Source organism: Bufo gargarizans, chromosome 6 (genome assembly GCF_014858855.1).
Source record: "Bufo gargarizans isolate SCDJY-AF-19 chromosome 6, ASM1485885v1, whole genome shotgun sequence".
NCBI lineage: Eukaryota > Metazoa > Chordata > Amphibia > Anura > Bufonidae > Bufo > Bufo gargarizans.
Genome location: NC_058085.1, coordinates 341,306,974 through 341,333,674, shown reverse-complemented (window position 1 = coordinate 341,333,674; position 26,701 = coordinate 341,306,974). Strand labels below are relative to the sequence as shown.

The following is a 26,701-nucleotide window of genomic DNA, read 5'->3' as shown; positions in this document are numbered from 1 at the left end:
AAGGTGCCCAAGGGGACGTCGCTTCATACAGTGTACCCGGCTGCACCCATCTCCGTCTGGTGTCCAGCGCCGCCTTCCCAGTTGAAATCGCCGCCTTCCTCACCTCAGCCCCGCCTCTGTAATCATCCGGTCCCTCAGGTTATGCCTAGTGCGCACGCGCGGGATCTGGCAGAGGGACCGGATGATTGCAGAGGCGGGGCTGAGGTAAGGAAGGCGGCGATTTCAACTGGGAAGGCGGCGCTGGACACCAGACGGAGATGGGTGCAGCCGGGCACACTGTATGAAGCGACGTCCCCTTGGGCACCTTAGGTAGGTGAATGACAGGTTATAAAAACCAGTTTTATGTGCTAATAGAGCCACAGGCAGATTTAATAAGGACAGTTTCGGATTCAGGTTATTAGTACGGACCTGGCCATATGTTTAGGTTATAGACCTAAAATGTCATGACAGAATCCCTTTAACTTTCTCTACATGGTAAATGCCACTTACTGAAGTGAGACAGCCCCTTTAAATAATGTCATAGTTAGACCCTTATTTCTGATATTTGCGGACTCTATACTGACAGGGAATGTCCCACAGGATTGACGCATAGCAAATGTGGTGCCAATAGTCAAAAAGGGTTCAAACTAGAGCCTGAAAACTATAGGCCGGTAAGTTTAACATCTGTTGTGGGTAAACTGTTTGAAGGTTTTCTGAGAGATGCTATCTTGGAGAATCCTAATGAAAATAAGCAAATAACGCCATATCAGCATGGCTTTGTGAGGGATCGGTCATGTCAAACTAATTTAATCAGTTTCTATGAGGAGGTGAGTTCTAGACTTTACTGCCGTGAATGAATGGATGTCGTATATCTGGAATTCTCCAAAGCATTTGACACTGTACCGCATAAAAGGTTAGTATATAAAATGAGAATGCTCGGACTGGGAGAAAATGTCTGTATGTGGGTAAGTAACTGGCTCAGTGATAGAAAACAGAGGGTGGTTATTAATGGTACACAATCAGATTGGGTCACTGTCACTAGCGGAGTACCTCAGGGGTCAGTATTGGGCCCTATTCTCTTCAATATATTAATTAATGATCTTGTAGAAGGTTTGCACAGTAAAATGCAAATTTTTGCAGATGACACTAAATTATGTAACGTGATTAACACGGTAGAGGACAGTATACTGTATATATATGCTACAGAGGGCAGTATACTGTATATACCCCGCCGCAGTGACAAAACAAGTTATTTTTTTTGATCACTGCACAATCACTTTACAAGCGCTGCGGCGAAAAAAATCTGTTTTGATATTTTTTATCAATCGCAGCGGCCTCCGGTACTTCGCTAGCCTCCCATTTGTAAGACAGGCTTGCTTTTTTTATTGGGTAGTCTCAGGGAATACCCCCTAAATTTATTAGTCCAAATGGCAAACAGGGGGTATTCTTCTGAAGAGGCCTACAGGCTTCTGACCCAGTCGGATGAGGAGTGGGAACCCTCATCTGATGAATCCAGCGGGTCAGAATACGAACCTGTAGAAAGCAGTGGCTCTCTGACCCAAAGTTCGGACGAGGAGGTTGAGGTCCCTGATACCACCAGGCGTACCCGGGCCCATGTTGCTAGACCACAGGTTGCGCAGGATCCGCTTCAAGGACAGCAGAGTGGGGCTGACGCTGTCGGATTACGCGGTGAGGCATACACCAGCAGCGCAGCCCTTCCTGGACCTAGTACCAGCACTGTCGTACAACATGGTGAAGTGGCGAGCACCAGAAGGGCAGTTGAAGCTGGTACGGTGGCACGTGCATTAGTTCCCCCGTTGCAGCCACCGCACAGACAGGCCCATAGAGCCCCTAGAATCCCTGAGGTGCTGGCAAACCCTGATTGGCAGCCCCCAACTTCAGCCGCACCAATAGTTCCCCCCTTTCACCGCCCAGTCTGGAGTTCGGGTTGAGACAGCTCAGATCGGTTTGGCACTGTTTTTTTTTTTGAGCTGTTCTTGACTGCGGAGCTCTTGGACTTAGTTGTGGCAGAAACAAACCGATATGCCACTGAATTTATAGCCGCCAACCCGGGAAGCTTTTATGCCCAGTCTTTCCGGTGGAAACCCATCCAAGTTTCCGAATTTAACATTTTTCTGGGCCTTCTCCTCAACATGGGCTTAACCAAAAAGCATGAATTGCGGTCATATTGGTCCACGAACCCAATTCATCACATGCCCATGTTCTCTGCTGCCATGTCCAGGGCACGATTTGAGACCATTGTAAAAAGTGGGTGTTTAAGCTAGGGGAGCTGAGGTGGTTAATGCAATCGCAATCTTCATTCAACCTATATGCAAAATAAGTGAATGAATGCAAATTGTATTCTGGCAAATTACGTAAAGGGAAATGTACAGATAGAGATGTCCTGAGACATCTCCTGAGATGGTACCGTATCTGAGAAATGACAAGCAATTTGGTAATATCACAGATTCCCCATAGGATTTTTACAGGCAGCTGCTTAGCCCGGTCTACGCTATACGTGCAGGGACTGCACCACCAGACATGACAGCCTTAAACACTTTGTGGGAGGTATCCGTCATCTCCGGGATCCTCATTATACACCCACAAAGGTATTCAGCCTGGGATATGACACTTGTCGAAATCCTGCATGGAACAAAAGTATATGAACTGAAATGCGATAATTTACACAAGATATGTTATAACCCGGGGGATGCCAGTCCTGTTGTCACACGCTCAACCTGACAGACTTGCTAAAACCGCACCTCTCGCTATAACTTATTTCCATAAATCAGGAGTATAGAGACTAGGTAATATATCTGATTAGGAGAAAGCGGCATCTTCCAGCAGTCCTTCACGGCATGTAAAAAGGTTGAAAACTGATGTGGACTATCAGTATAACCTGACCGTCGACTGCCCAAAAAGGTCTTTGACCTGTACATGTAACGCTACCAAACCACAAGGGAAAACACGTGAGACTCACGGTGGTCCGATGGGTGCAATAGTTCATATACTCACGGTTAGCAGATGCCTCACTGGGCCGCGTACAGTGGATAGGAAGACTGCACGAAATCCTCCGGGGCACTCTCGGATACAGGGAACACCAGCCAGATGGAAGTTGAGGTGCCTTTGAAGGTAATGGGTTTAAGGTGCTTTTGCGGCTGGGCCCCTGGTTCGTGACGCCAGCACCATTAAGTGCAAATGTTGAGAGTAGTAGTAAGAATGAGGAGTCGGTTGTGGCAAACCAGTTAAACATTTACTAAATCAGTTGTCTCTGGACAGTTGGTACAGTTCATCAATGGAAAGTGTTTTGTATAGCATGAGTAATAATACGTTCACTGGTAATCCTATTATCAAGTAGTGGCAGTTGTCAATGGAGGGATTCTTGTAATGCTGATACTTTACAGGCAAACTGAAGATTTACTTTAAGTTCCAACTCTAGCACTCTGATACTGAATATGACATTTGCTTACTGTACATTTTGAGTTATCCAATAAAGGCGCCCCCCCCCCCCTCGCGGCAGGCAAACACTTTTGCCACATAATTTGCAGGATACTCTTCTAAATATGTTTAGGTTTTTCCACTATGACCCGGAAAGCTTGTGTAATGGATAAGGACAATTCTGCACACTAACTGTCCATTTGTGTCCTGGCACTCGGAAAGTTGCTTTCAGGCACTTGTGCTAATGAGGTCCATGAGCTGAGTTTAGCGGTTACCCTCACTAGTCTCTCCCCATATCCAGACATAAACTTACTGTCTTGTGCTTTGCTGCTGTAGATAAATGTTAGGTGTTCTCCCTTAGCCTGGTCATGACCAAGGAGTAGCAATAGCAGACTACATGTTGGACGATGCCTGTTCCTCTCTTCCATGAACTTGCTTCTCCTTCTCTCACACTCCAACTTCAACTAACTCAGACTCCAACTAACGAACTTTCCTGTCTAGACACACCCAAGCTAAATGTGTTATATGGTGCCAGCGCCACCTAGGGGCGAATGGGTGCAAATTACATTGCCAGTCTGATAAAAGGAAATACCATACAATGCAAATAAACACATATATATATATATTTTTTAAGATGTTTGATGTGTCCCATTTACACACATATGTGGGACGCTGCATACGTAGTTGACCATTATCATGTATCTGTATTGCACGGTTTAATGACCCCATAGCGTGCACTCACTTGCAGGAAACGGTTGAGTATATCATTGCATGCACATTGTAATGTAATGCATGTGGTGTCTGCGTGCTGGTAGCATGCAACAATAACGCTGAGGCAGGTGGTGCAATTTAATAATAAGATAACGTATGATGAGATGACGGTATAATTCAGCACATAATGTGACAGATGCACCGAGCAAGCAACTTAAATGTCTTTTAAACTTCTGATGGTAAACAAGATGGTCTCTAGAAATGCTATTCCGTTGTCAGGGCAGCCACAGCAATGCAAAGGCTGTGTTCACATCTCTGCTTGGCAGATCCAGCTGCCTGATCCGGCGCAAATGGCGGCCGTTGGCGGACAAAAACCGTTGCATGCCAATCAGGTTCCACCTTTCAATTAAAAGGGGGCTCTTGGAAAATGAGAGCTGGAAACTGGTTGGTTGCAATGCGCCACTGAGATGTAGCTGAAGAAGGTGCAAGTGGCAGTGGTGCCCAGTGGCGTCTCTAGCTTTCAAATTTTGGGGGGGCACACTGGGGGCCAGGACAAAAGTAGGGGGGCAGCTATAACAACGATACATTTACACAAGTACGCTTAGAAATGCTGCGATACTTTACCCAATACCTAAAACAGCAACAGGGAAGAAAAGTCCTGCTGTCTGTGGTTTGAAAAAAAATCACTCAGATTTCAACATGTCCTAGCTGCCTGTGGATGACACTTCTATAGGGAGGGGGATCTGTGGATGACACTGCTATGGGGGGGATCTGTGGATACCACATACCGTATATAGCATCATAGATGCCCTCAGTGTCCCCCATAATTTGCAAGTATAAAATACCCCTTCTTAGTGCCCCCCGTAGATGACTCCATAGTACTCCTCTCCCCCTTCCCCATAGTACCCACCATGTGTCCCAGTATAAAATGCTACTGTACAGAGCCCCCCATATAAAATACCCCTTCTTTGTGGCCTCAGTAGATGCCCCTATAGTGCCCACCAATAATGTGCCAGTAACAAGAGCCCCCATCACGTGTCAGTAATAAGAGCCCAGCCCCCCATCACGTGCCAGTAATAAGAGCCCCCCAACGTTCCAGTAACAAGAGCCCCCATCATGTGCCAGTATTGTAATAAGCCCCCCATCATGTGCCAGTAATAAGCCCCACAATGTGCCAGTAATAAGCCCCTCCCAATGTGCCAGTAATAAGCCCCCCATATGCCAGTAATAGGCCCCCCAATGTGCCAGTAATAAGCCCCCCAATGTGCCAGTAATAAGCCCCCCAATGTGCCAGTAATAAGCCCCTCAATGTGCCAGTAATAAGCCCCCCCCAATGTGCCAGTAATAAGCCCCCCAATGTGCCAGTAATAAGCCCCCCAATGTGCCAGTAATAAGCCCCCCTATGTGCCAGTAAAAAAGCCCCCCAATGTGCCAGTAACAAGAGCCCCCCTTATTATGCCAGTAATAAGCCCCCCAATGTGCCAGTAATAAGCCCCCCAATGTGCCAGTAACAAGAGCCCCCCTTATTGTGCCTGTAAAAATATTGTAAAAAAAAACCACTTATACTTACCTCCATGTCAGCGATGCGATGCAGGCCTCTTCCGGCCTGTGCCCCGCGCTGTATGGCTCAGGCGGCGCGATGACGTCATCGCGCCGCCTGCGCCGGCCTCTGATGGGCTGCCGGCCTAGTGCCTGCAGCCTATCAGAGGAAGGGGAAGGGACAGGCCTCTCCCTCCCCTGCACCGCCGCTGGCACAGGCAGATTACTATGGAGATGAGCGCAATGGAAGTGCTCATCTCCCTGTACCCGACTGTGGCAGTGCGGCGGCTCACTTGGGGGGGGGGCATTTTAGTTGGGGGGGCACATGGGGGGGCACAGCGTGATGTAAGGGGGGCTGTGGCCCCCTCTGGCCTCCCCCTGGTGACACTACTGGTGGTGCCCAAGTCCTGGAAGGTGGATGAAAGGTTCCTCTGTCACATTAGATGATACCAGTATAAATGGCACATTGTAGGCGGGGGGCCTGGAATAGATTTTGCACTGGGGCTTAAGAGCTCCAAGTTATGCCTCTGACATCAAAGATACAAGGAACACGGCGGTAAAACTCATTAACATTTCCAATGGTCAATGTGGTCAGCGCTGTCATGTCTTGGAATTGTTCAAAACTTTGGAAGAAAATTTCTCATTTCTCAGGGTCTTGATGGTTTGAAGGAGATCCGTCGGAAGCTTTTTTCCAAAAGGCCATAAGTTTACACAAATCAAGAAGAGAAAAGTCATCTTCTATCTTCCACTCCCCCCTTTTAACATTCATTAAAGGCCACCCCACATCAATTAGACATGATGGCAGGCGTCTCCATGACTCAGGAACAGAGTATAAAACGACCTCCAGATGTGAGGGAGACTCAGGAGACTCCAAGGTACGTTGCCACAATGGAAGGACTGCAGCCTAACAGGTACGGTCGGTCCATGGAGCGTACATCCATTCAGCTCTATGGGAGCTCCCAGGTATTCACTATTTCTTTCTATTTTGCTGCAGCGTTTCCAAACTTCACGTTGTATTCATCTTCTGGATTTCCACCATGCACCTCTGGTATCAGCCTGGAATGTCCCTGACTGTGAGTTACAGATCTGTTCCTATTTGATATTAATGACTAGTGATTTGAATTTTTCAGAAACAGCGCAATATTGTCTGTGGGTGGTACTGCAGCTCGAGCTCATTAAAGGGGTTATCCGTAATTTTTTATGTCCCCCCCCCTTCATGTGATTATGCACTTTAACAGTCATAATGTTGAAAATATTCTAGCGGGCCAGCACTGCGTTGCCTGCGCTCCCATTAGTAATTACGCTGCGGGCGCTTCCTGGATCACGTGCCGTACATTTGGCACGTCATCCTAGCCCGGTTACAACCCCGGATGTACACAGGTTGCGTCTGTGCAGTCAGGCAGCCTCGGACGTTATGAGCAGCCAGTGGCCGAGGCAGCCTGACTGCGCAGGCGCAACCCGTGTACATCCTGGGTTCTAACCAGGTTAGGATCATGTTCCCGGTAGAATATTAGGTAGGAATTACAACAGTTTGCATATGTGCCTCCCACTTGTTAAGGGACCAAAAGTAATGGGACACAATAATAATCATAAATCAAACTTTCACTTTTTAATACTTGGTTGCAAATCCTTTGCAGTCAATTACAGCCTGAAGTCTGGAACGCATAGACATCACCAGGCGCTGGGTTTCATCCCTGGTGATGCTCTGCCAGGCCTCCACTGCAACTGTCTTCAGTTCCTGCTTGTTCTTGGGGCATTCTTGGGAAGCCAATTGTCCCATTACTTTTGGTCCCTTAACAAGTGGGAGGCACATATGCAAACTGTTGTAATTCCTACACCGTTCACCTGATTTGGATGTAAATACCCTGAAATTAAAGATGACAGTCTGCAGTTAAAGCACATCTTGTTTGTTTCATTTCAAATCCATTGTGGTGGTGTATAGAGCCAAAAATGTTAGAATTGTGTTGATGTCCCAATATTTATGGACCTGGCTGTATGTGAGTCATATTAGCCATATACTTGCAGGGTTAGTACTTCCATGATTTACATGGGGGAAAAAGGTGAAGTATGAAAATATGAATTATTCTCCGCATCTTTTAGCTCTAGAAAGTTTATGGTGCCACTTTTGAAAATCTTCATTTACAGAAGCAGCAGAGCTGAAATGGTTGTACTAAGATAAAGCTGTAAACCTGTGGGTAAAAAAAACCCACACATACCACACCACAGTATCCTAACTGGAGTGTTAGAGGGCAAATTCAGTTCCGCTATACCTCTGCTAACAAACAACGGAAATTACTCTGTGTGCATAGCATGTCTGTATGTCCGTTCTGCAAAAAAAATAATAGAACATGTCCTATTCTTGTCCGTTTTGGGACAAGGACAGGCATTGTTACAATGGATCTGCAAAAAAACGGATGCAACACTGATCCGTGTTTTGCGAACTGCAAAATACAAACGGTCATGTGCACGAGCCCTTAGTTATGGCTACAATGGTAGATACAATGGTAGATACATATCAGGGCTCTGCTGTACGTGAAGGGAGGGGATCTACATAACGGAAGGTTATAAATGCCGCCGTCGGCCTCATTACTCCTGATACAATTAATTACAACCACTTTGGTAAGATTAGTGTTTGCATATAATTTTCTGCAGTGCATGGTAGAACACAGCAGACATGCGGCGGTCACGCAGCTGTATCCAGCTACTCTCTTCTAATTGTCCATTATCTCATCTATAATGCTATGTATACGCCATGGATGTCAGGTGTCTATGCGGATACACATTTAGGGCTTATGCACACGACTGCTGTATGTATTTTACAGTCCGCAAAACACGGATCTGCAAAAAATACGGATGACGTCCGTTTGCATTCTGTATTTTGCGGAATGGAACAGCTGGCCCCCGATAGAACAGTCCTATCCATATCCGTAATGCGGACAATAATAGGACACGTTCTATTGTTTTGCAGAACGGACATAAGGAAACGGAATGTACACGGAGTAAATTCCTTATTTTTTTTGCGGACCCATTGAAATTAATGGTTTCACATACGGTCCACAAAAAAAATTGAACAGACACAGAAAGAAAATACGTTTGTGTGCATGAGTATTATACCTTCGCTAGGGTTTTTCATGAGTTGGATGCAATGCTTTCTAGTCAGCCATTTCCTCTTGTAGAAGGTCCAGTCCACATACAGCCCCTGCTGACCTGAATAGTGGCCGTATACAAGTTTGTATAGATCAGGAGGCTTATGGGAACATGAGGAGCTGAATTATGCTGATAACTGCTCACTGCATGTGTATTCCCAGTTCTTGTTGATTAAGTAGGTGGTCATTGTGATCATGTCAATGGTAAGTGGATGCAGACTACATACATCTCACAGCCCAGGGGCATAAAAAGTAACCTTGCTTACAAAGCTTGGATTGGGAGCCCTTTCCACCATGGCCATACTCAGCAGGTAGTTCAAAACATGAAAATATTATGATTATTTTGGTACACAGTGATGTCACAGTACAGGGATAATAAACACAGTGATGTCACAGTACAGGGATAATAAACACAGTGATGTCACAGTACAGATATAATAAACACAGTGATGTCACAGTACAGGGATAATAAACACAGTGATGTCACAGTACAAGGATAATAAACACAGTGATGTCACAGTACAGGGATAATAAACACAGTGATGTCACAGTACAGGGATAATAAACACAGTGATGTCACAGTACAAGGATAATAAACACAGTGATGTCACAGTACAAGGATAATAAACACAGTGATGTCACAGTACAGGGATAATAAACACAGTGATGTCACAGTACAGGGATAATAAACACAGTGATGTCACAGTACAAGGATAATAAACACAGTGATGTCACAGTACAGGGATAATAAACACAGTGATGTCACAGTACAAGGATAATAAACACAGTGATGTCACAGTACAAGGATAATAAACACAGTGATGTCACAGTACAGGGATAATAAACACAGTGATGTCACAGTACAGAGATAATAAACACAGTGATGTCACAGTACAGGGATAATACACACAGTGATGTCACAGTACAGAGATAATAAACACAGTGATGTCACAGTACAGGGATAATAAACACAGTGATGTCACAGTACAAGGATAATAAACACAGTGATGTCACAGTACAAGGATAATAAACACAGTGATGTCACAGTACAGGGATAATAAACACAGTGATGTCACAGTACAGGATAATAAACACAGTGATGTCACAGTACAAGGAGAATAAACACAGTGATGTCACAGTACAGGATAATAAACACAGTGATGTCACAGTACAGAGATAATAAACACAGTGATGTCACAGTACAGGGATAATAAACACAGTGATGTCACAGTACAGGATAATAAACACAGTGATGTCACAGTACAGGATAATTAAACACAGTGATGTCACAGTACAGGGATAATAAACACAGTGATGTCACAGTACAGGGATAATAAAACACAGTGATGTCACAGTACAGAGGATAATAAACACAGTGATGTCACAGTACAGGGATAATAAACACAGTGATGTCACAGTGCAGGGTAATAAACACAGTGATGTCACAGTACAGGGTAATAAACACAGTGATGTCACAGTACAGGGTAATAAACACAGTGATGTCACAGTACAGGGATAATAAACACAGTGATGTCACAGTACAGGATAATAAACACAGTGATGTCACAGTACAGGATAATAAACACAGTGATGTCACAGTACGGGATAATAAACACAGTGATGTCACAGTACAGGATAATAAACACAGTGATGTCACAGTACAGGGATAATAAACACAGTGATGTCACAGTACAGGGATAATAAACACAGTGATGTCACAGTACAGAGTAATAAACACAGTGATGTCACAGTGCAGGGTAATAAACACAGTGATGTCACAGTACAGGGATAATAACACAGTGATGTCACAGTACAGGATAATAAACACAGTGATGTCACAGTACAGGATAATAAACACAGTGATGTCACAGTACAGATAATAAACACAGTGATGTCACAGTACAGGGATAATAAACACAGTGATGTCACAGTACAGATAATAAACACAGTGATGTCACAGTACAGAGATAATAACACAGATGATGTCACAGTACAGAGATAATAAACACAGTGATGTCACAGTACAGAGATAATAAACACCTGTGATGTCACAGTACAGAGATAATAAACACTGTGATGTCACAGTACAGAGATAATAAACACAGTGATGTCACAGTACAGGGATAATAAACACAGTGATGTCACAGTACAGGGATAATCAACACAGTGATGTCACAGTACAGAGATAATAAACACTGTGATGTCACAGTACAGAGATAATAACACTGTGATGTCACAGTACAGAGATAATAAACAATAGTGATGTCACAGTACAGAGATAATAAACACAGTGATGTCACAGTACAGGGATAATAAACACAGTGATGTCACAGTACAGAGATAATAAACACAGTGATGTCACAGTACAGAGATAATAAACACAGTGATGTCACAGTACAGGGATAATAAACACAGTGATGTCACTAGTACAGAGATAATAAACACTGTGATGTCATAGTACAGAGATAATAAACACAGTGATGTCACAGTACAGGGATAATAAACACAGTGATGTCACAGTACAGGGATAATAAACACTGTGATGTCACAGTACAGAGATAATAAACACTGTGATGTCACAGTACAGAGATAATAAACACAGTGATGTCACAGTACAGAGATAATAAACACAGTGATGTCACAGTACAGGGATAATAAACACAGTGATGTCACAGTACAGAGATAATAAACACAGTGATGTCACAGTACAGAGATAATAAACACAGTGATGTCACAGTACAGGGGTAATAAACACTGTGATGTCATAGTACAGAGATAATAAACACTGTGATGTCATAGTACAGAGATAATAAACACAGTGATGTCACAGTACAGAGATAATAAACACAGTGATGTCACAGTACAGGGATAATAAACACAGTGATGTCACAGTACAGGGATAATAAACACTGTGATGTCACAGTACAGAGATAATAAACACTGTGATGTCACAGTACAGAGATAATAAACACAGTGATGTCACAGTACAGGGATAATAAACACAGTGATGTCACAGTACAGGGATAATAAACATGATGATGTCACAGTACAGAGATAATAAACACAGTGATGTCACAGTACAGAGATAATAAACACAGTGATGTCACAGTACAGGGATAATGAACACAGTGATGTCACAGTACAGGGATAATGAACACAGTGATGTCACAGTACAGAGCTGCACACCTTCATACCCAAGCAAAGAAAAAATGCCCATGTACAGTGTGACAAAAAACAAACATATGATATGATGCCACATGCAAGCGTAATAAAAACATGATAGGACACAGTGATAGTGCTAGAAGTAATATTGCAGAGGAGGTATAATGCACACAGCAGTGATAACCATGGAGCTGCATAGTAAGGCTACTTGCACACGACAGTAAAAAAAAAGTTTGTTAAAAACGGATAAACTGTCAGTTTTTAATGGACATTTTTTTACTGATGCCTTTCTTAGAAACAGACGCTAAAAACGGTCCATTTCAATTGTATTGGGTCTGTCAGTCAGTGACAACGCCACCTCTCTTCTGGTCAGCACTTTACCCGAGGCCGTGAACAAGGTCTGGGACGGACCGAAACGTTGGCCCAGAACAGCTGAAAACCATTGGTTGCTTGAATAAACAATCAAATCTCATTTTGCAAATTACTTGAGCGTCGTGAATTTATTCCTATAGTCAGTGACAACGGACATGTTCTATTTTTTTACATCTGTTTTTTCACTGGTTGTCAAAAAAAATATGCTGTGTGAATAACCCCCATAGACTACCATTGTTCTTAATACGTACATGTGATGGCCGTTAAAAAAACCTCCATCACGCGTCCGTTTTTCACTGTTGTGTGCATTCAGCCTTAAACTTATAATGTAGCAGTCTTCGTGTTTTCATCATCTATTGTCACCATTACGAGTGCAGGGGCGTAGCTAAAAGCTCATGGGCCCTGGTGCAAAAGTTCAGCTTGGGCCCCCGTCCCTCAGTGCTTGTTGGAAAGGGGCAGGGGAGCACATAGCCTTCCTGCTGCCTGAGGCAAACATTGAAAGGCCCCCCCCCATGCCAAATTCCTGACCTAACCCCTTCCCTCCAGCCAGAGGTGTAAATTGACCAGCATGGACTTTCTATAATGCCAGTGTCTTATGTGGCACAAGGGTCTTTGGGCCCCTCAGGGACTGCTACCTCTGCACCCCCTATAGCTACGCCCCTGCGAGTGTACGAGTATAGCTCCCCTGCTAGTTACACCCATACACTGAGCTTTCACAGACATTTAGTATTTCCCTTGTACATCCCAGGCAAGTCAAAAATCTATATCTGATATGGTGTACATGCATTTTCTGGCACTTTCCTTTTTTATAACCCCCCATATGTTTCAAGCAATTCTGAAATGATTGTACTGATGAGTCCAGTATGTGACTAAACACAGTAGAACAAATAATGTCCTCAGCAGATTTTCTGCATAATTTATATGTATGATGGGCAACCTGGTTTCTGCCCAAGTGTTCACTACTAAAGCAAAAGTCCCAGTGTAATGTCCTGTATAATAATTTTGTGTAATTGGAGAAGGGGGGGGGGGGGGGGGGGGCAGATGTAATCAAAGTAAAAACCAGATTGTTGCATAATTAGCAAGCAAAAATGTCCATCAGGTTCAGCCATAATAGCAGTTTCCAATTTAACCATTTTTCTAGCCCTGTTTCGATCTGACACACAGCGGGAGAGGAGTGTGCTGATGTTGTAGGAGGAAGTGACCTGTGAACTCCTGACACTGTGTGTGTGGGGTTATATAGACCCCTGGCTGACATACTGTAGACTGGGACTTCCTCCTATCACACGTGTAATATACCACTAATGTCTCTGGTGGCAAACTCCTTTAAAGGAGTTACAAAATATATACATGTTAGGGAATTCTGAGTTGATAGAGAGTTCGCCCCATGTGTTGGCCAGAATGCCAAGCTTGGGAGGGCCTGTCCTGTCCAGCAAAACACAGGCAAACCATTTTGATTTGAATGGACATTGTGTAATACGTAATATCACCTGTGGTGGTGCTGCAGAGAATGAAACACTTCGTGCAGGATCCTATTAATCACTGGGGGACAATTGTGATCAGCTTATTATTAAAAAAAACAGGGATTTTCCAAAGTTGGTACAAATGTAAAGGAGCACCCCAGAAGGTAGACATTGTTCTTCTCCAAGAGGACCACCCCCCTTCTCCACCCTACCACCACCCCTATCTGCTGTAGACAAAGGACTGATGTCAGTTGCTTTAAGGGGTGCATCATGCATTAAGTAAAGTACTAATTTGACTCAGATGGCATCACTCCTTGACTGGAGTAGAGAGTGCATTTTGGCAGATGTAGAGTCCAACCCCCCTTCCCCCAATTTGAATAGGGGGGAAAATTACCTTTCTGACTCAGACAGCCATATATTTCATTATATGCTTTCACTCTTGGTGTTGACTATATTTGCTAACCTAACCTGACATCAGCAATTTGGCCAATGGTCCAGCATTTTCGTGGGGTCTTCTAGTAGAGGAATGATCTACTCTATAGTGAATAGAACGGGTGGTTGGTGAGGTTTAGCGAGACCTGGAGGTGATTAAAGTTTTACTCTGCCACTGGTTGTTCATTGAGTGTTTATCTCGCCCTACAGTCATCTGGAAAATCAGACTACTGCCTCATCCTGTTGAACAGCTGCCTGATAGAAGCCGATCGCAGCGAAGAGCTGGCGTTCCTCAAGCCCTTTCTAGAGAAGTCTTTCATGAAGAGGTCCTTTCGGAACGGCGTTGGATCAGGGTTAGGAATCAAAAAAAACTTTTTCAGAAGGTCAAAATCCTAACCAAATGTACACATAAAGGGCGCTGGGGACGCATGATTTTTTTTTCTATGAATACAAAAAGTATAAAAAAAATAATAAACTTGTATCTTTTATGGTGAGATAACGATGAGTTAAGGTGCCTCAGTCTGGAGGCACCTGGACTATAATATCAGGAAACTGCATACATGTTATTCCTGGAGTTCCTCTACTGCTAAGGCCTCGTGCACACGACCGTTGTTGTGTTCCGTTTCCGCAAAATGGGGTTCCGTTGTTTCGTGATCAGTTTCCGTTTTTGTTTCCGTGTGTCTTCCTTTATTTTTGGAGGACCACCAGACAATAGGAAGGTAAAAAAAATGTCTAAGACAGGTTTGCCATGCAAATGATAGAAAAAAAATGGACGTGGACGCGGATGACAATCTTGTGTGCCTCCGCGTTTTTTAGCGGTCTCATTGACTTGAATGGGTCCGCGAACCATTTTCCGCAGACAAGAATAGGACAGGTTATATTTTTTTGACGGACTGGAACCACGGATCACGGACGCGGATGGCAAACGGTGCACTATCCGCATTTTACATGGTCCGATAGAAATGAATGGGTCAGCATCCGCAACGCTAAAATCGGCGGAACGGACGCGGAAGCAAACAACGGTCGTGTGCATGAGACCTAAGTGTGAGATCTGTAAGTCCTGTCAGCAGAATGCAGACTGCCAAGAAAATAAATGGTGGAAACCTGTATTCTGCCCATTTAAAAAAAAAAGTAATTCATTTTTCTAGGGAACGGCTCTTCTGATTTTCTCTCTAGGGTGACCTCAAACATGAGCTTCAAAATGAGCTATTTTTACTTATGCCATGGCAAAAGTCTAACCAGTCCACCAGTATTAAAAAATACCCACTGACCATGATCTGAGAGCTCATACATGGTCTAAAAAAAAAAAAAGCCATATTACAGGGATTTGGGCACAACGGCTACACTACCAGGAGTGCCACAGCTTCCTCATTGGGCTGGTCAGTTGTGGACCCATAGATCAGACCTCCAGCAACTACACAATGATGACCTAGGTACACAGGACAGGCCATTGATGTGAAAGTCCTGGAGAACCTCTTGAAGATAACTCAATAGGTTTACTCACAGTCCAGTGGAAAAATCAGCCGAGAACAGATTATGACATGGACACAAGTCTGCCAAACAACAAAGATTCCAGTCATGTTTTATTATGTCTATAGCCTATATTAAAAGCCGAAGATTCACAGTGTTTACATGTGTTTATAGAGGGTCATTGTATGACACAAAGCATCGTAAGAATCGTAAAACAAAAACACATACTCTACAATAATTTTTATGAAATAAAAAAATTGGCATATGAATCCAAACCAATGACACATTTGTCTTTATACACAGTCGAGTCCCATTGTTATCACTGCTTCCTACTTTCGACATCGGCAGTGTGTAGCTCATGAAGGGAGTGACATGTGCTGAGCTGGCTTGGTGGGTATATAAGGTGTGTGATAGGCTGTCTGCACACATATCCTTCATTGTTGGCAAGGGCAAAAGGGCGATTTATCAGAGTTGGAGAAAGGGATGGTTATTGGCTTTCGGGCCGAGGGTGGCAGTATTTCTGAAACTGCACAGAAATACTCTGTTTGGCAAAGGGTTGTCTTCTTGATGGACGATGGCATATTAGGCGAAAAACATTACAGAACAAACGCCCAACCATTGCTGGAAGAACATAAGCTGGTGGTTGCAGCGTTATGATCTGGAGAATGTTTTCGGGCCACTCATCCATGTGGAAGGCATGCTCAACAGATTTAGTTAGGAATCCATATTTGCAGATCACATACACCCATACATGCTGATTGTCCTCCCTGGGGTGGTTGGGATCTTCTAGCAAGTCAATGCAACATGCTACACGTCTAGAAATGTCCAACATTGGTTGGAAGAGCATGACCCCAATTGAGCATCTGGTGGAGCATCTCGAACGTTGTGTTCACTCTGTGGATTCTCCCCCATGCCCCCTACAGCAGCTATGGGATGCACTGCAGTCAGCATGGCTCGAGATACTGTGACAACCTGCCAGGACTCCCAGTCCATCTAGCTGCTGTCCGTGCTGCACACGGTGGTTACTATGAATATTAGCTGGAGGTCCTAATAATGTGACTCGACTGTGTACCTTCCCTCTATGACCCAGAAGTCAATAGACCAAAACTCAGCCCTGTGCCATTGACAAACTCTGCTCTGCTACATCTTCACATAGCCCTGATTAAATTGGCACCTAGACAAAACCAGCCTTGTCAAACATGTAACCATTATAAATGCTTCAAATGTAATGAAACATTGAATTAAAAAATATAAGGAAATAAAAACAGGAAAAAAATATTTACGGAGGTTGAAACGAGCTCCATTTCTATACACCGTTTGGTCTAATTTCTTGGAAGCAATTTAACTAGGAACAAATCGCTTGGGATATATTGATTAATTTTTACAGGTATCTGGGGAAATTATATTCATTTTAGAGAAGCTGGTCGTGTAGCTACAATCAATTAACTCAGACGGGTCCTGGTTCCTACTTAACGTACACAGTTGTTAGACACGCAAATATTTGCCTCCTCTCCACTTCCCCTCCTTACACTGAGGACATTGAACACATTGCAAATGCAGTGAAGGAGATTATCTCTCCGTTAGTTCTGGACATAAAAATCTACTATGGAATATTACTGATGGCATTACCCATCACTTTACTAGAACTTAACCAGACAGTCAAGGGTTACTGTGTCTGTTTTTTCCTTCCAAAATTTAGCTCTGCATATTCTCCTGTCCTAACTCTGGAAAATTACTAGCTTCTCAGTGCATAAGTAGAAAGTCCCAAAGTTTCTCAGACCTAAGTATTAGCTGGCTGTGTATTAACCCTTTCCACAGTGCAACTATAGTGTAATAACAGTGCAAATGAACAGAATATTTTATAATAAACATAACACGCAGTTAAAGAGGACCTTTCACCGCTCCTGACATGCCTGTTTTAGTAGCTTCATGTATTCCCCATGTAATAACAATTCTGCAGCATCTATTCCTATGGCTCTGTGTTCTGTCATTCCTTTATTATTCCTGCTAGAAGTTATGGATGAATTGCTAGCAGTCTGCAGTAAGGGTACAGAGGGGTGGTAACCAGTGGGGAGGGGGATTTACCTGCACAGTCTGAAAAGGGCAGCACTGATTGGATAGAGTGAGTCTTTGCAGGTACACCCCCCCCCAACTTGTCACCGCCCCTCTGCACCCTTACTGCAGACTGCTAGCAATTCATTCATAACTTCTAGTAGAAATAATAAAGGAATGGGACAACATAGAGCCATAAAAATAGATGGTTCAGAATTGTTATTACATGGGGAATGCGTGTAGCTATTAAAACAGGCATGTCAGGAGTGGTGAAAGGTCCTCTTTAAACGATAAAAAACAGCATAAGTGAAAACAACGTCATAAATCAAAGTGCAAGGTAACCCTTAAAAGAGCAATAAAGTAGGGAGTTGAAGGTTTTGTATAGTAGCAATAGGGGCAAATGTCCACAAACATCCATACTCCAAAGTACCCTTGCTCCAGAGCATTAGACATAGCCTCCAAGCTTTCCTAATGGGTTAATCCCATCTTACAATGTTGCTGGGATATGCAACCACTTTTATGATTTTCAGGGATCGAACCTCTGAGACCCTTCACAGATCATGCAAATGAATGAACTGGTTTATCACTGTGTCCCCATCTAAGTTTTTCCTGCCCTTCAGCGCTTCCAGACACTTGCTATACAGAGAGGTGTTGCAAGACCCCAGTGTCCTAAATAGGTTGATTCTGCAGGCCCTCGCACAGCATGGCCCGCCATTGTGAAGGTATAATTTACCCACTAAACCGGTGAATGGGAACATCTAATGGCTTAAAGGGATATTCTCAACCCTAATTTTTTATAACTGAGGTTGGAATAACCAATCTAAGCAGCTGCCAGGGGTGGGCTGAGTTTTGGAAACAGCCCAAGTTGCTGTGCTACCCTGTTGCACAGATACTTGAAGGTTGCCTCAGTTTCACAGTGTAACAGGCCTCATCTACAATTTGGCGGCCCTCATAACCATGCACAGCCATAAGTAAAGGTCATTCCCATCATCAGGTGCCTAAACTTTGGCATTTCCTCTACCACATCTCAAGCTAAACTCATTGGAGATGACATACGGACCTGGAGTGTACACCCCCATATGATCAGGGGCATTAGCCCAGTGTCAGCTGCTTCCCCATCACTTGACTTGAGCACCTCATTTGGCTCTTGGTCATCTCTGGTCATTAGGCCTGGGTATGTGCCTAGTCATCTGTTGCAGGTGATCTTCCACACTGGTTTGTATTGGGCCTGGTCTGCATCAGGGCTTAAACATCAGGGCTGTGGCCATCTCTGGTGTCAACAGCCATCTGCATTGTGTCCACATCACATCTGTGGCAATACTTCACAGTCACTGCATGGTGATCATCTTGCCAACCCCAGCCAGTGACATTTCCTCTGCCAGCTCCTTGTATCTGGTGCAGGTTTTGTGTCATCTCAGTGCTGCAGCAGCCACTGCAGCAGGGCCCCCTCGGTGCACATCCCCAGAAAGTGGATGCACCTTCTTACTTGCACAACTGTCCTAAAATGGCCACTCAGGAGTCAGTCCTTATATACAGACCTTTCCTCCTTCCAGGATTGTCATCTTTATCGATCAGGCAGGAGAGAGGAGATATATTAGAACGTTCTTCTGCCAATAATCCCATTCACATAGTAGTCACCTTGACTGTAGAAGGTCAAGGTGTCTCAACTATCTGAGGACCTTTACATACTATTAGGGGTTAATTATATAATATAATATATTAGTTTAAACTAAGTTTGCACTTCTGAGTTTTTCTGTTACCAGAGAACAGTGCATTGTGGGAGCTCAGCTGTTAGGCCACATAACTGTCTAAAAACTGTATAGACCATCAAAATGACATTAAAAAAAATGTAATGACGTTTTCTGGGATTACTATAGCGTTGAACAGATACGCTCATGTGGTTGCTTAGCATATATACATCCTCCTCCATGCTTTTTCATTTTCCAATTTGGACTTTACTGACCCGTTTTCCCCATGTAAACTCATCCTTCTGGTTTGTTTCCATCCTGTATGTAGCCCTTCCTGTTGCTGAATCCAACCAAACCCATGATGCACTTCTCCTTTCTCTGCCACACCTCCAGCCCCGCCCCTAACAAAGCTCAGCTAGTTTATAGCTCCGCCCTCCCAGCTACTTACATAGGCACTCCTCTAACACCGCCCCGCCCATAGACACGACATCACAGGAAGTAATGAAGAGCGGCATTGACATGGTCATGTGACCACTGCCTAGAACGGGAGATAGGAGCAATGAAGGGAAAATAAATACATTACAATTACAGCGACCTTTATAAATTATTTTAAAGGATGTAGAATGGAAAAAACCTTTAAAGCGTAATTCCTCCAAACAAATAAAATAAACCGATCCTCAAACATGAAGCTTTCTCTAGTTTTATGTGACTTTTATGCACACATATTATGAAGATAATTCCAGTCATACTGTAGTAATTAGCAGAGTCTTCCTTTAGAATTACCTATTCATCTGACGAGATGAGTGTCATAATATGGTTTTAATCATAATCTTCATGGGATAAGTCGATTTGCCAGCGCCCCTCAAGTCTATTAATCTTCGTTACTTGCTTAGGGAGTAACAAGTTAGATTTGTTGAAGTGCAACTTAATATACAGCTTGATAGAACAAGATTGGTTCACCGTGGGGGAGATTTAATCTATAATCATTTCCTTTTTTCTCTATTAATGGGTATTAAAGTCAAAGTTTCTGCATTATCCTGGCAAGCGAGAAGCGAGGGAAGCGGTATACTTCAGGGGACACGCGACATCATGAATACTGTATCACTAGAGATCGAATTGTTCAGGAAAACATTCGGGAAATAAGTTAAGAAAAGACGTTTTAGAGGATTATAAAATGGCGTTTTAATCAGTGAAGTGATGATGCAGAATCTGTGTTCACCTGATCGTGAACATCTGAAGTTATAAAGCATTTAGGAATTACTGGTACTGTGTAGTATACAGCAATATTCCCAGAAATGTATACTTTCTGCCATAGGAATTTGTCTAAAAACGTGTTAAATATTGTGCTTTAAAATGTACATTATGGGTGAATTAGCTATAATGAAGTTGCAGTGTGAACAAACCATACACAGGTGCATCTCGATAAATTAGAATATCATTGAAAAGTTAATTTATTTCAGTTAATTCAATTCAAAAAGTGAAACTCCTATATTCTATAGATTTATTACACACAGTCTATTTCAATTTTTTTTTTTTTTTATGTTGATGATTATGGCTTATTGCTAATGAAAACCCAAAGGTTAGTATCTCAGAAAATTAGAATATTGTGAAAAGGTTCAATATTGTAGACTCATGGTGTCACACTCTAATCAGCTAATCAACACAAAACACCTGCATAGGTTTTCTAGGCCTTTAAATGGTCCCTCAGTCTGGTTCAAGAGGCTACACAATCAATTGGAAAACTGCTGATTGGATAGTTGTCCAGAAGACAGTCATTGACTCTATCTACAAGAAGGGTAAGCCACAAAAGGTCATTGCGGAGTAAGCTAGCTGTTCACAGAGTGCTGTATCCGAGAATATTAATAGAAAGTTGAATGGAAGGAAAAAGTGTGGTAAAAAAAAAGGGTGCACAAGAACAGGGATAACCACAACCTTGAAAGTATTGTCATGAAAAGGTCATTCAGGAATTTGGGAGAGATTCACAAGGTGTGGACAGCAGTTGAAGTCAGTGCTTCAAGAGTCACCATACACACAGACGTATCCAGGACATGGGCTACAACTGTCATTCCTTGTGTCAAGCCACTCATGGCATAACCCAGAGACAATGTCAGAAGCGTCATATCTGGACAAAGGAGGAAAAGGACTCGACTGTTGCCAAAATCCTGTTTTCAGATTAAAGTAAATCTGCATGGCCAGGCAAGGAGTCAATCAGCAAGGTAAATCTTTCCAGACCTGTCACTGTGGAGGGGTCACAGGTTAAGACACTCTAAACACCTCAGGAATGACTTGGCCAGTGGTATCATTGAACCTGGATTCCACCGTACGAATTACAGGTGTTATTGATAGAATTCAGTTGCCAGCCGGATATTCTATTAAGAGAGACTTGAGCAAGAGAGTGTAACCAGAGGACCATTGCTTCCAACTCATGCACAAACATCAGGGAGAATTTGCACAGTGTACAGACTGTTGTTGGATGTACTACAACTCCTATTTTGCATTCAAGTAAAGAAGAACATTTGCTTTGTTAACCCTGGCCTGGTTACTGACTTCTACTTTACCACACGCCGGCTACTGCACTACTACAACTCCTGCCAGGCACACATAGAACCACCAACATCTATGGCACCCTAAACTACCAGGACAGGAGCCCTAACTACAGGGAGTGAGTGCCTCAAGGTAAGAAGAAGGAGTCTTCCAGATAAAACATTGGCTTGAAGGTTACTGTGTCTCCTTTAGTGGTAAGGGTATCAGAGAGTTGACTGTAATTGAACTTGAAGCATTAACATTGCTGATTTATACTTTAGTAGATTTAGGGATTTAAGGGCCCATTTATCAAAGCTGTAGAACATTTTTTTATTTCTTAGCTTGCTGCAGAAAAATTACACTGTGATTTGTTGCTATATGTACCTTTACCACCAAAAATATACCGGTTGGAGGCTGGGTGGGATTTTGGGACTTGGATCAAAGAAAATACCTTTTCTTATCTAATATCCTGGGGTTTGGGGTAGTAAAAAGGCTAATACCTACCTCTCAAGTAATTTAGGCTAGTTAATGTTACCTTTTGTTGTCCTGAATGCTAACATGCTTGGTAGTCCATGGTATTTAAGAGGTCAGTGTCAAAATCCCTAGTTGGTTTAGAGCAGTGAATGCATTCATATAAGTATCCTTGATATTGTAGGGCAGGGAGGGACATACCTAACAACATTTTTGTTGATAAAGTTGAGACATTTAAGCCCTGTCCCATGGAAACCCAATAGGAATGTCCACTTTTGAGCAGGACTTATTTAACTCCTGTCTATTTTTGGTCCTAGACAGACTGAATTTCATCATCGGATTACTCTTTAAAGTTAAGGACCATCCTAGGATTGTTGTCAACTATAGAAGGGGTTAATGTCAGCATCACTGGTGGTATAATGTTGTAAAGGGGTTAATGTCAGTATATTTGTTGGTCTAGGGAAGGAGATGAGGTCAGCATCCGAGGTGTTAAAGGCGTTAATTAGGGACCACAAGGCTTCGTTGGTGCAGATAGCACTATCCTCCAATGCAGTTAACCCAATAGTCCGACACAAGATACTCCCAGCCTAGGTTTCCATCCAAAGTCTTATGGATTCCTCTGCAGAGCATCAAAATCACACAATAGTGAGGTACCTTCAGTGCAGTTGAATAAATAAGGGTTTTATTATACTCACAAACAAGTCAAAATTGATAACATATCATAAAACACGTTCTTTCTCTTTCATATCGCAGCCCGACCCGGGTTTCGCACAAGGCTTCGTCAGGGGTGAAATCTAAGGCTATACTGAGCCAAACCTATTTAATCCCAAACCCTCCCCCATTCCCGCTAAAGGAAACACGTCATACTCCAAGCTATAATTAAAATCCCTCTAAAACTTACTCCAACTCCACCCATATTATCTTTTTATTTCTAACATTATGAACATTAAAACCAACATATTTTAAAGCAGCACTCACACAATGATACAAATGTGCAATAATCACATGTATAAATGAATCCCAATACATAAAAATACGATCTATAGGGTCTTTCTCCCCTCTCATATTTCAAAACGCTTGTCCCATTGCTGCTTTCCTTCTACAACCAACCATTCCCCACCTTCCATTCACAATATGGTCACATGTTTTTTCAACCAATCAGAGGTTTTCCCTTTACAAATGAGTCAATCCCAGCCAATCACAAGCAATCCTCCACCAGGTTTCCGTTCAATGCGCTCCGTAATCTACCAGGTTTCCATTAAATGTGTTCTCGTAAACTTTTAATTTCACTATGACAGGTAAGGAGACAAATAGTTATTTTCACATGCACATTTCATCTCCAAACACTGCCTCCCATTCGATAAAAAGAAGTAAATAGACTTGTTCACATCACACCAAATTACCAGAATGGACTTATTCATATCTGACAGGGTTTGAGGTCGAATTCTATATTCAATCCATTTGGCTGAAGGGTATTCAATCTATAGATCCACTCTACTTCTCTCCGATTTATTTGGGCTACCGGATCTCCCCCTCGCCAAAAGATTTTCACTAATTTGATCCCCATAAATCTCAACCGTTTTGGGTTCTTTTCGTGGCACTGTTTGAAATGCAACGAAACACTGTGTGTGACCAGGCCCTTTTTTATATTTCTTATATGTTCTTGGACCCGTACCTTCAATTTTCTCAGTGTCCTCCCCACATACTGGAGGCCACACTCCAAAAGATATATAACCCCTTCATTTTCACAAGAAAAACTTCCTTTTACTTAAATTGATGTCCATTCGCCTTTGATGTTACAGCTTGAGTATGTTTAAACCTGTTTGCGGTATTCCTATTCTTACAAGCTGCACAAAAACTGCACCATGTGAACCTACTCATACTCCTCTTTTCTGATATTAGCGGGATGGAACTATGTACTAGATGTGTATGTATATTCAGAGCTTTCTTATAAATAATATCCGGACAATCCGGTAATTCTTTACCTAATACGGGTTCATTTTTCAATGTAGACCAATTCTTTTTAAAGGCATTACTTATAAATCCCGCATTGGTACTGTATTGTGTTGGAAAAGCAAAAAGAAAATCCCTTTCTTTTTTCTTTCCTTTAGTCCCCACCAATTCTCTCCTCTCCTCAATATTTTGCATACAAACATTCAATTCTTCTTCATAACCTTTCTCCAGAAACCTTTTCTGTATTATTTGACTCTGAGCCCTATAGTCTTCAACATCCGTACAATTCCGGGACACCCTTTTGAACTGGCCTTTTGGGATATTTCTTAACCAAGGATCATGATGGCAGCTTGCGACATCTATATAGGCGTTTATGTCTGTATCCTTAAAATAAGTTTTCGTTTTGAGTTTATCACCCTCTATCGAGATGCACAAATCCAAGAAATTTACTGAGGAGGCACTAAAATGTAAATTCCAACTATTCACATTAAGACTGGCTATAAGGTCCTCAAGACCTTCTCTCTCACCCACCCATAATTAGAAGCAGTCGTCTATAAATCTCTTCCAAAGGGTTAGTTTGCCTCTGGGTGTTTCTTTATAAAATAGTTAGGTAATATGCTCCTCCTCCCAAAGACCCATGAATATACCAGCGAAACTGGGGGTGAATTTCCTTATCTTCAGTAATTACCACCTTTACCATATTTAGGGAACCTACCTGCTCAGACCTTTTTTTTTAGCATTTATATATTTAAAAAAATTTGGGGGATTTGTTTTGCTCTCTTTTGCCACCTGCTGTTCGGTTTGTATTTTTGCCAATTTTTTATCTCCTTTTTACATCGGAGCCATAAATCAGGAGCACTTTCCAATATATATCTCGTGGCAAAAGGCTTTAACTTATGTCACTGTATAGGTGGGCTCCTATTCTAAAAAAACTTATATGAAGATGTATAGCGTACTTACTTGTTACGGTATCCTTCTTTAAAAAATAGAGTGTGCCAAAGAACTCCCTTTTGGATTATATATCAGAAGAATGGGTTCCTAAGGATATGTTTGACATATACTCCAGAAGCTTTCCTGGTGAAAAGACTTATGCCTCATTCACATATCAGTGTTTTGGTCAGTGATTTCCATCACTGATTTTGAGCCAAAACCAGGAGTGGAGCCTCCACAGAGATAAGGTAGAAAGGAATGATCTGCTCCTGTTCTGTGTTTAGAGCAACACCTGGTTTTGGCTCACAATCACCGATGGAAATCACTGACGTGTGAACGAGGCATTAAAGGGGTTTCCAGGAGTACAATATTGATGGTCTATCTTCAGGAGAGGTTATCAATATGTGATTGGTGGGGTCCGTCTACTAACATCACTTCCGATCAGCTGTTTGAAGAGGCTGTGACGTTCTAGTGAGTGCCACATCCTCTTCCTAGGCCAGTGATGGCACGTTCATTGGTCATGTGGCCAGTTTGCAGCTCAGTTCCTTTAAAGTGAATGGGCCTGAGCTGCAATACCAAGCGCAGCCACTATACACTGTGTGGCGCTGTGCTTGGAATTGTGTCAGGAGGCAGCGGCGCACTGTGCCAGGTGTTGGATCTGATATTGATGGCCTAATCTTGAAGATAGGCCATGAATATTTAACTCCTGGAAAACCCCTTTTTAACAAATGTCATGTGAACAGAGCCTTAAAATCTGAACAGAATTTATTTATGGTATACAACCTCCTCTGCACAGATCAGAGAGATCAGGGACATACATTTTCATACTAGCCAGCCTCCTGATATCAATTACTGGGCAGGCGGGTCAGCTGGATGGCAGCCCTATGTAAGGTGACAAAGGCAGTGTTGATAAATTAGGCTTTTGACTATGAAGGCTTCATGTCACTTTGGAATGACGCTCCTTTCACCGAGCACCATAAACCGTTTCTCGGCTGATTACATTTTTGTCTGTTTAAATATTCTAATTTGCTTTATTTGCATATAGATGAATGATGCAGGAGCATAAGGTGTACATAATTCTGAGAAAACCCTCCAAATGGCGGAGCTGTAAATGTCATTAGTGAGAGGCAGAAGGGAGCGAGATACATACAGTATCAGGAAGGAGAAAAAACAAATATGGGTTAACACGGGGTCGAAATTCATATCCCTTTATCATTTTATTATCCAGACACTTTTAATAAATTTTCTTTAAAATGTGCGTATTTTGACAATCACATAAGCAGAAAATACCGATGAGCTGCGAGCATGTGACGGAGAATGAACGCCCGTCTCCATACTGCATACTGGATTGTGAAACGCACTTCTTGCAGCACTA

General features: G+C 42.7%; 1 protein-coding gene across 1 annotated transcript; it reads left to right on the top strand.

The window, feature by feature from the left end:
- The first annotated feature begins 6,672 nt into the window (after positions 1-6,672).
- NPS (neuropeptide S) lies at positions 6,673-14,635 on the top strand. The gene is made up of 2 exons (XM_044297434.1): positions 6,673-6,740; positions 14,450-14,635. Exons 1-2 carry the CDS (start codon positions 6,705-6,707, stop codon positions 14,633-14,635), a joined length of 222 nt encoding a protein of 73 aa, XP_044153369.1. The 5' UTR covers positions 6,673-6,704.
- Positions 14,636-26,701: the final 12,066 nt, after the last annotated feature.

Bases quoted from the DNA above. Each gene is read 5' to 3' on its own strand.
- NPS (XM_044297434.1), top strand. From the start codon at position 6,705: ATGCACCTCTGGTATCAGCCTGGAATGTCCCTGACT. The intron at 6,741-14,449 runs GTGAGTTACAGA...CTCGCCCTACAG, and splicing joins AGCCTGGAATGTCCCTGACT to TCATCTGGAAAATCAGACTA.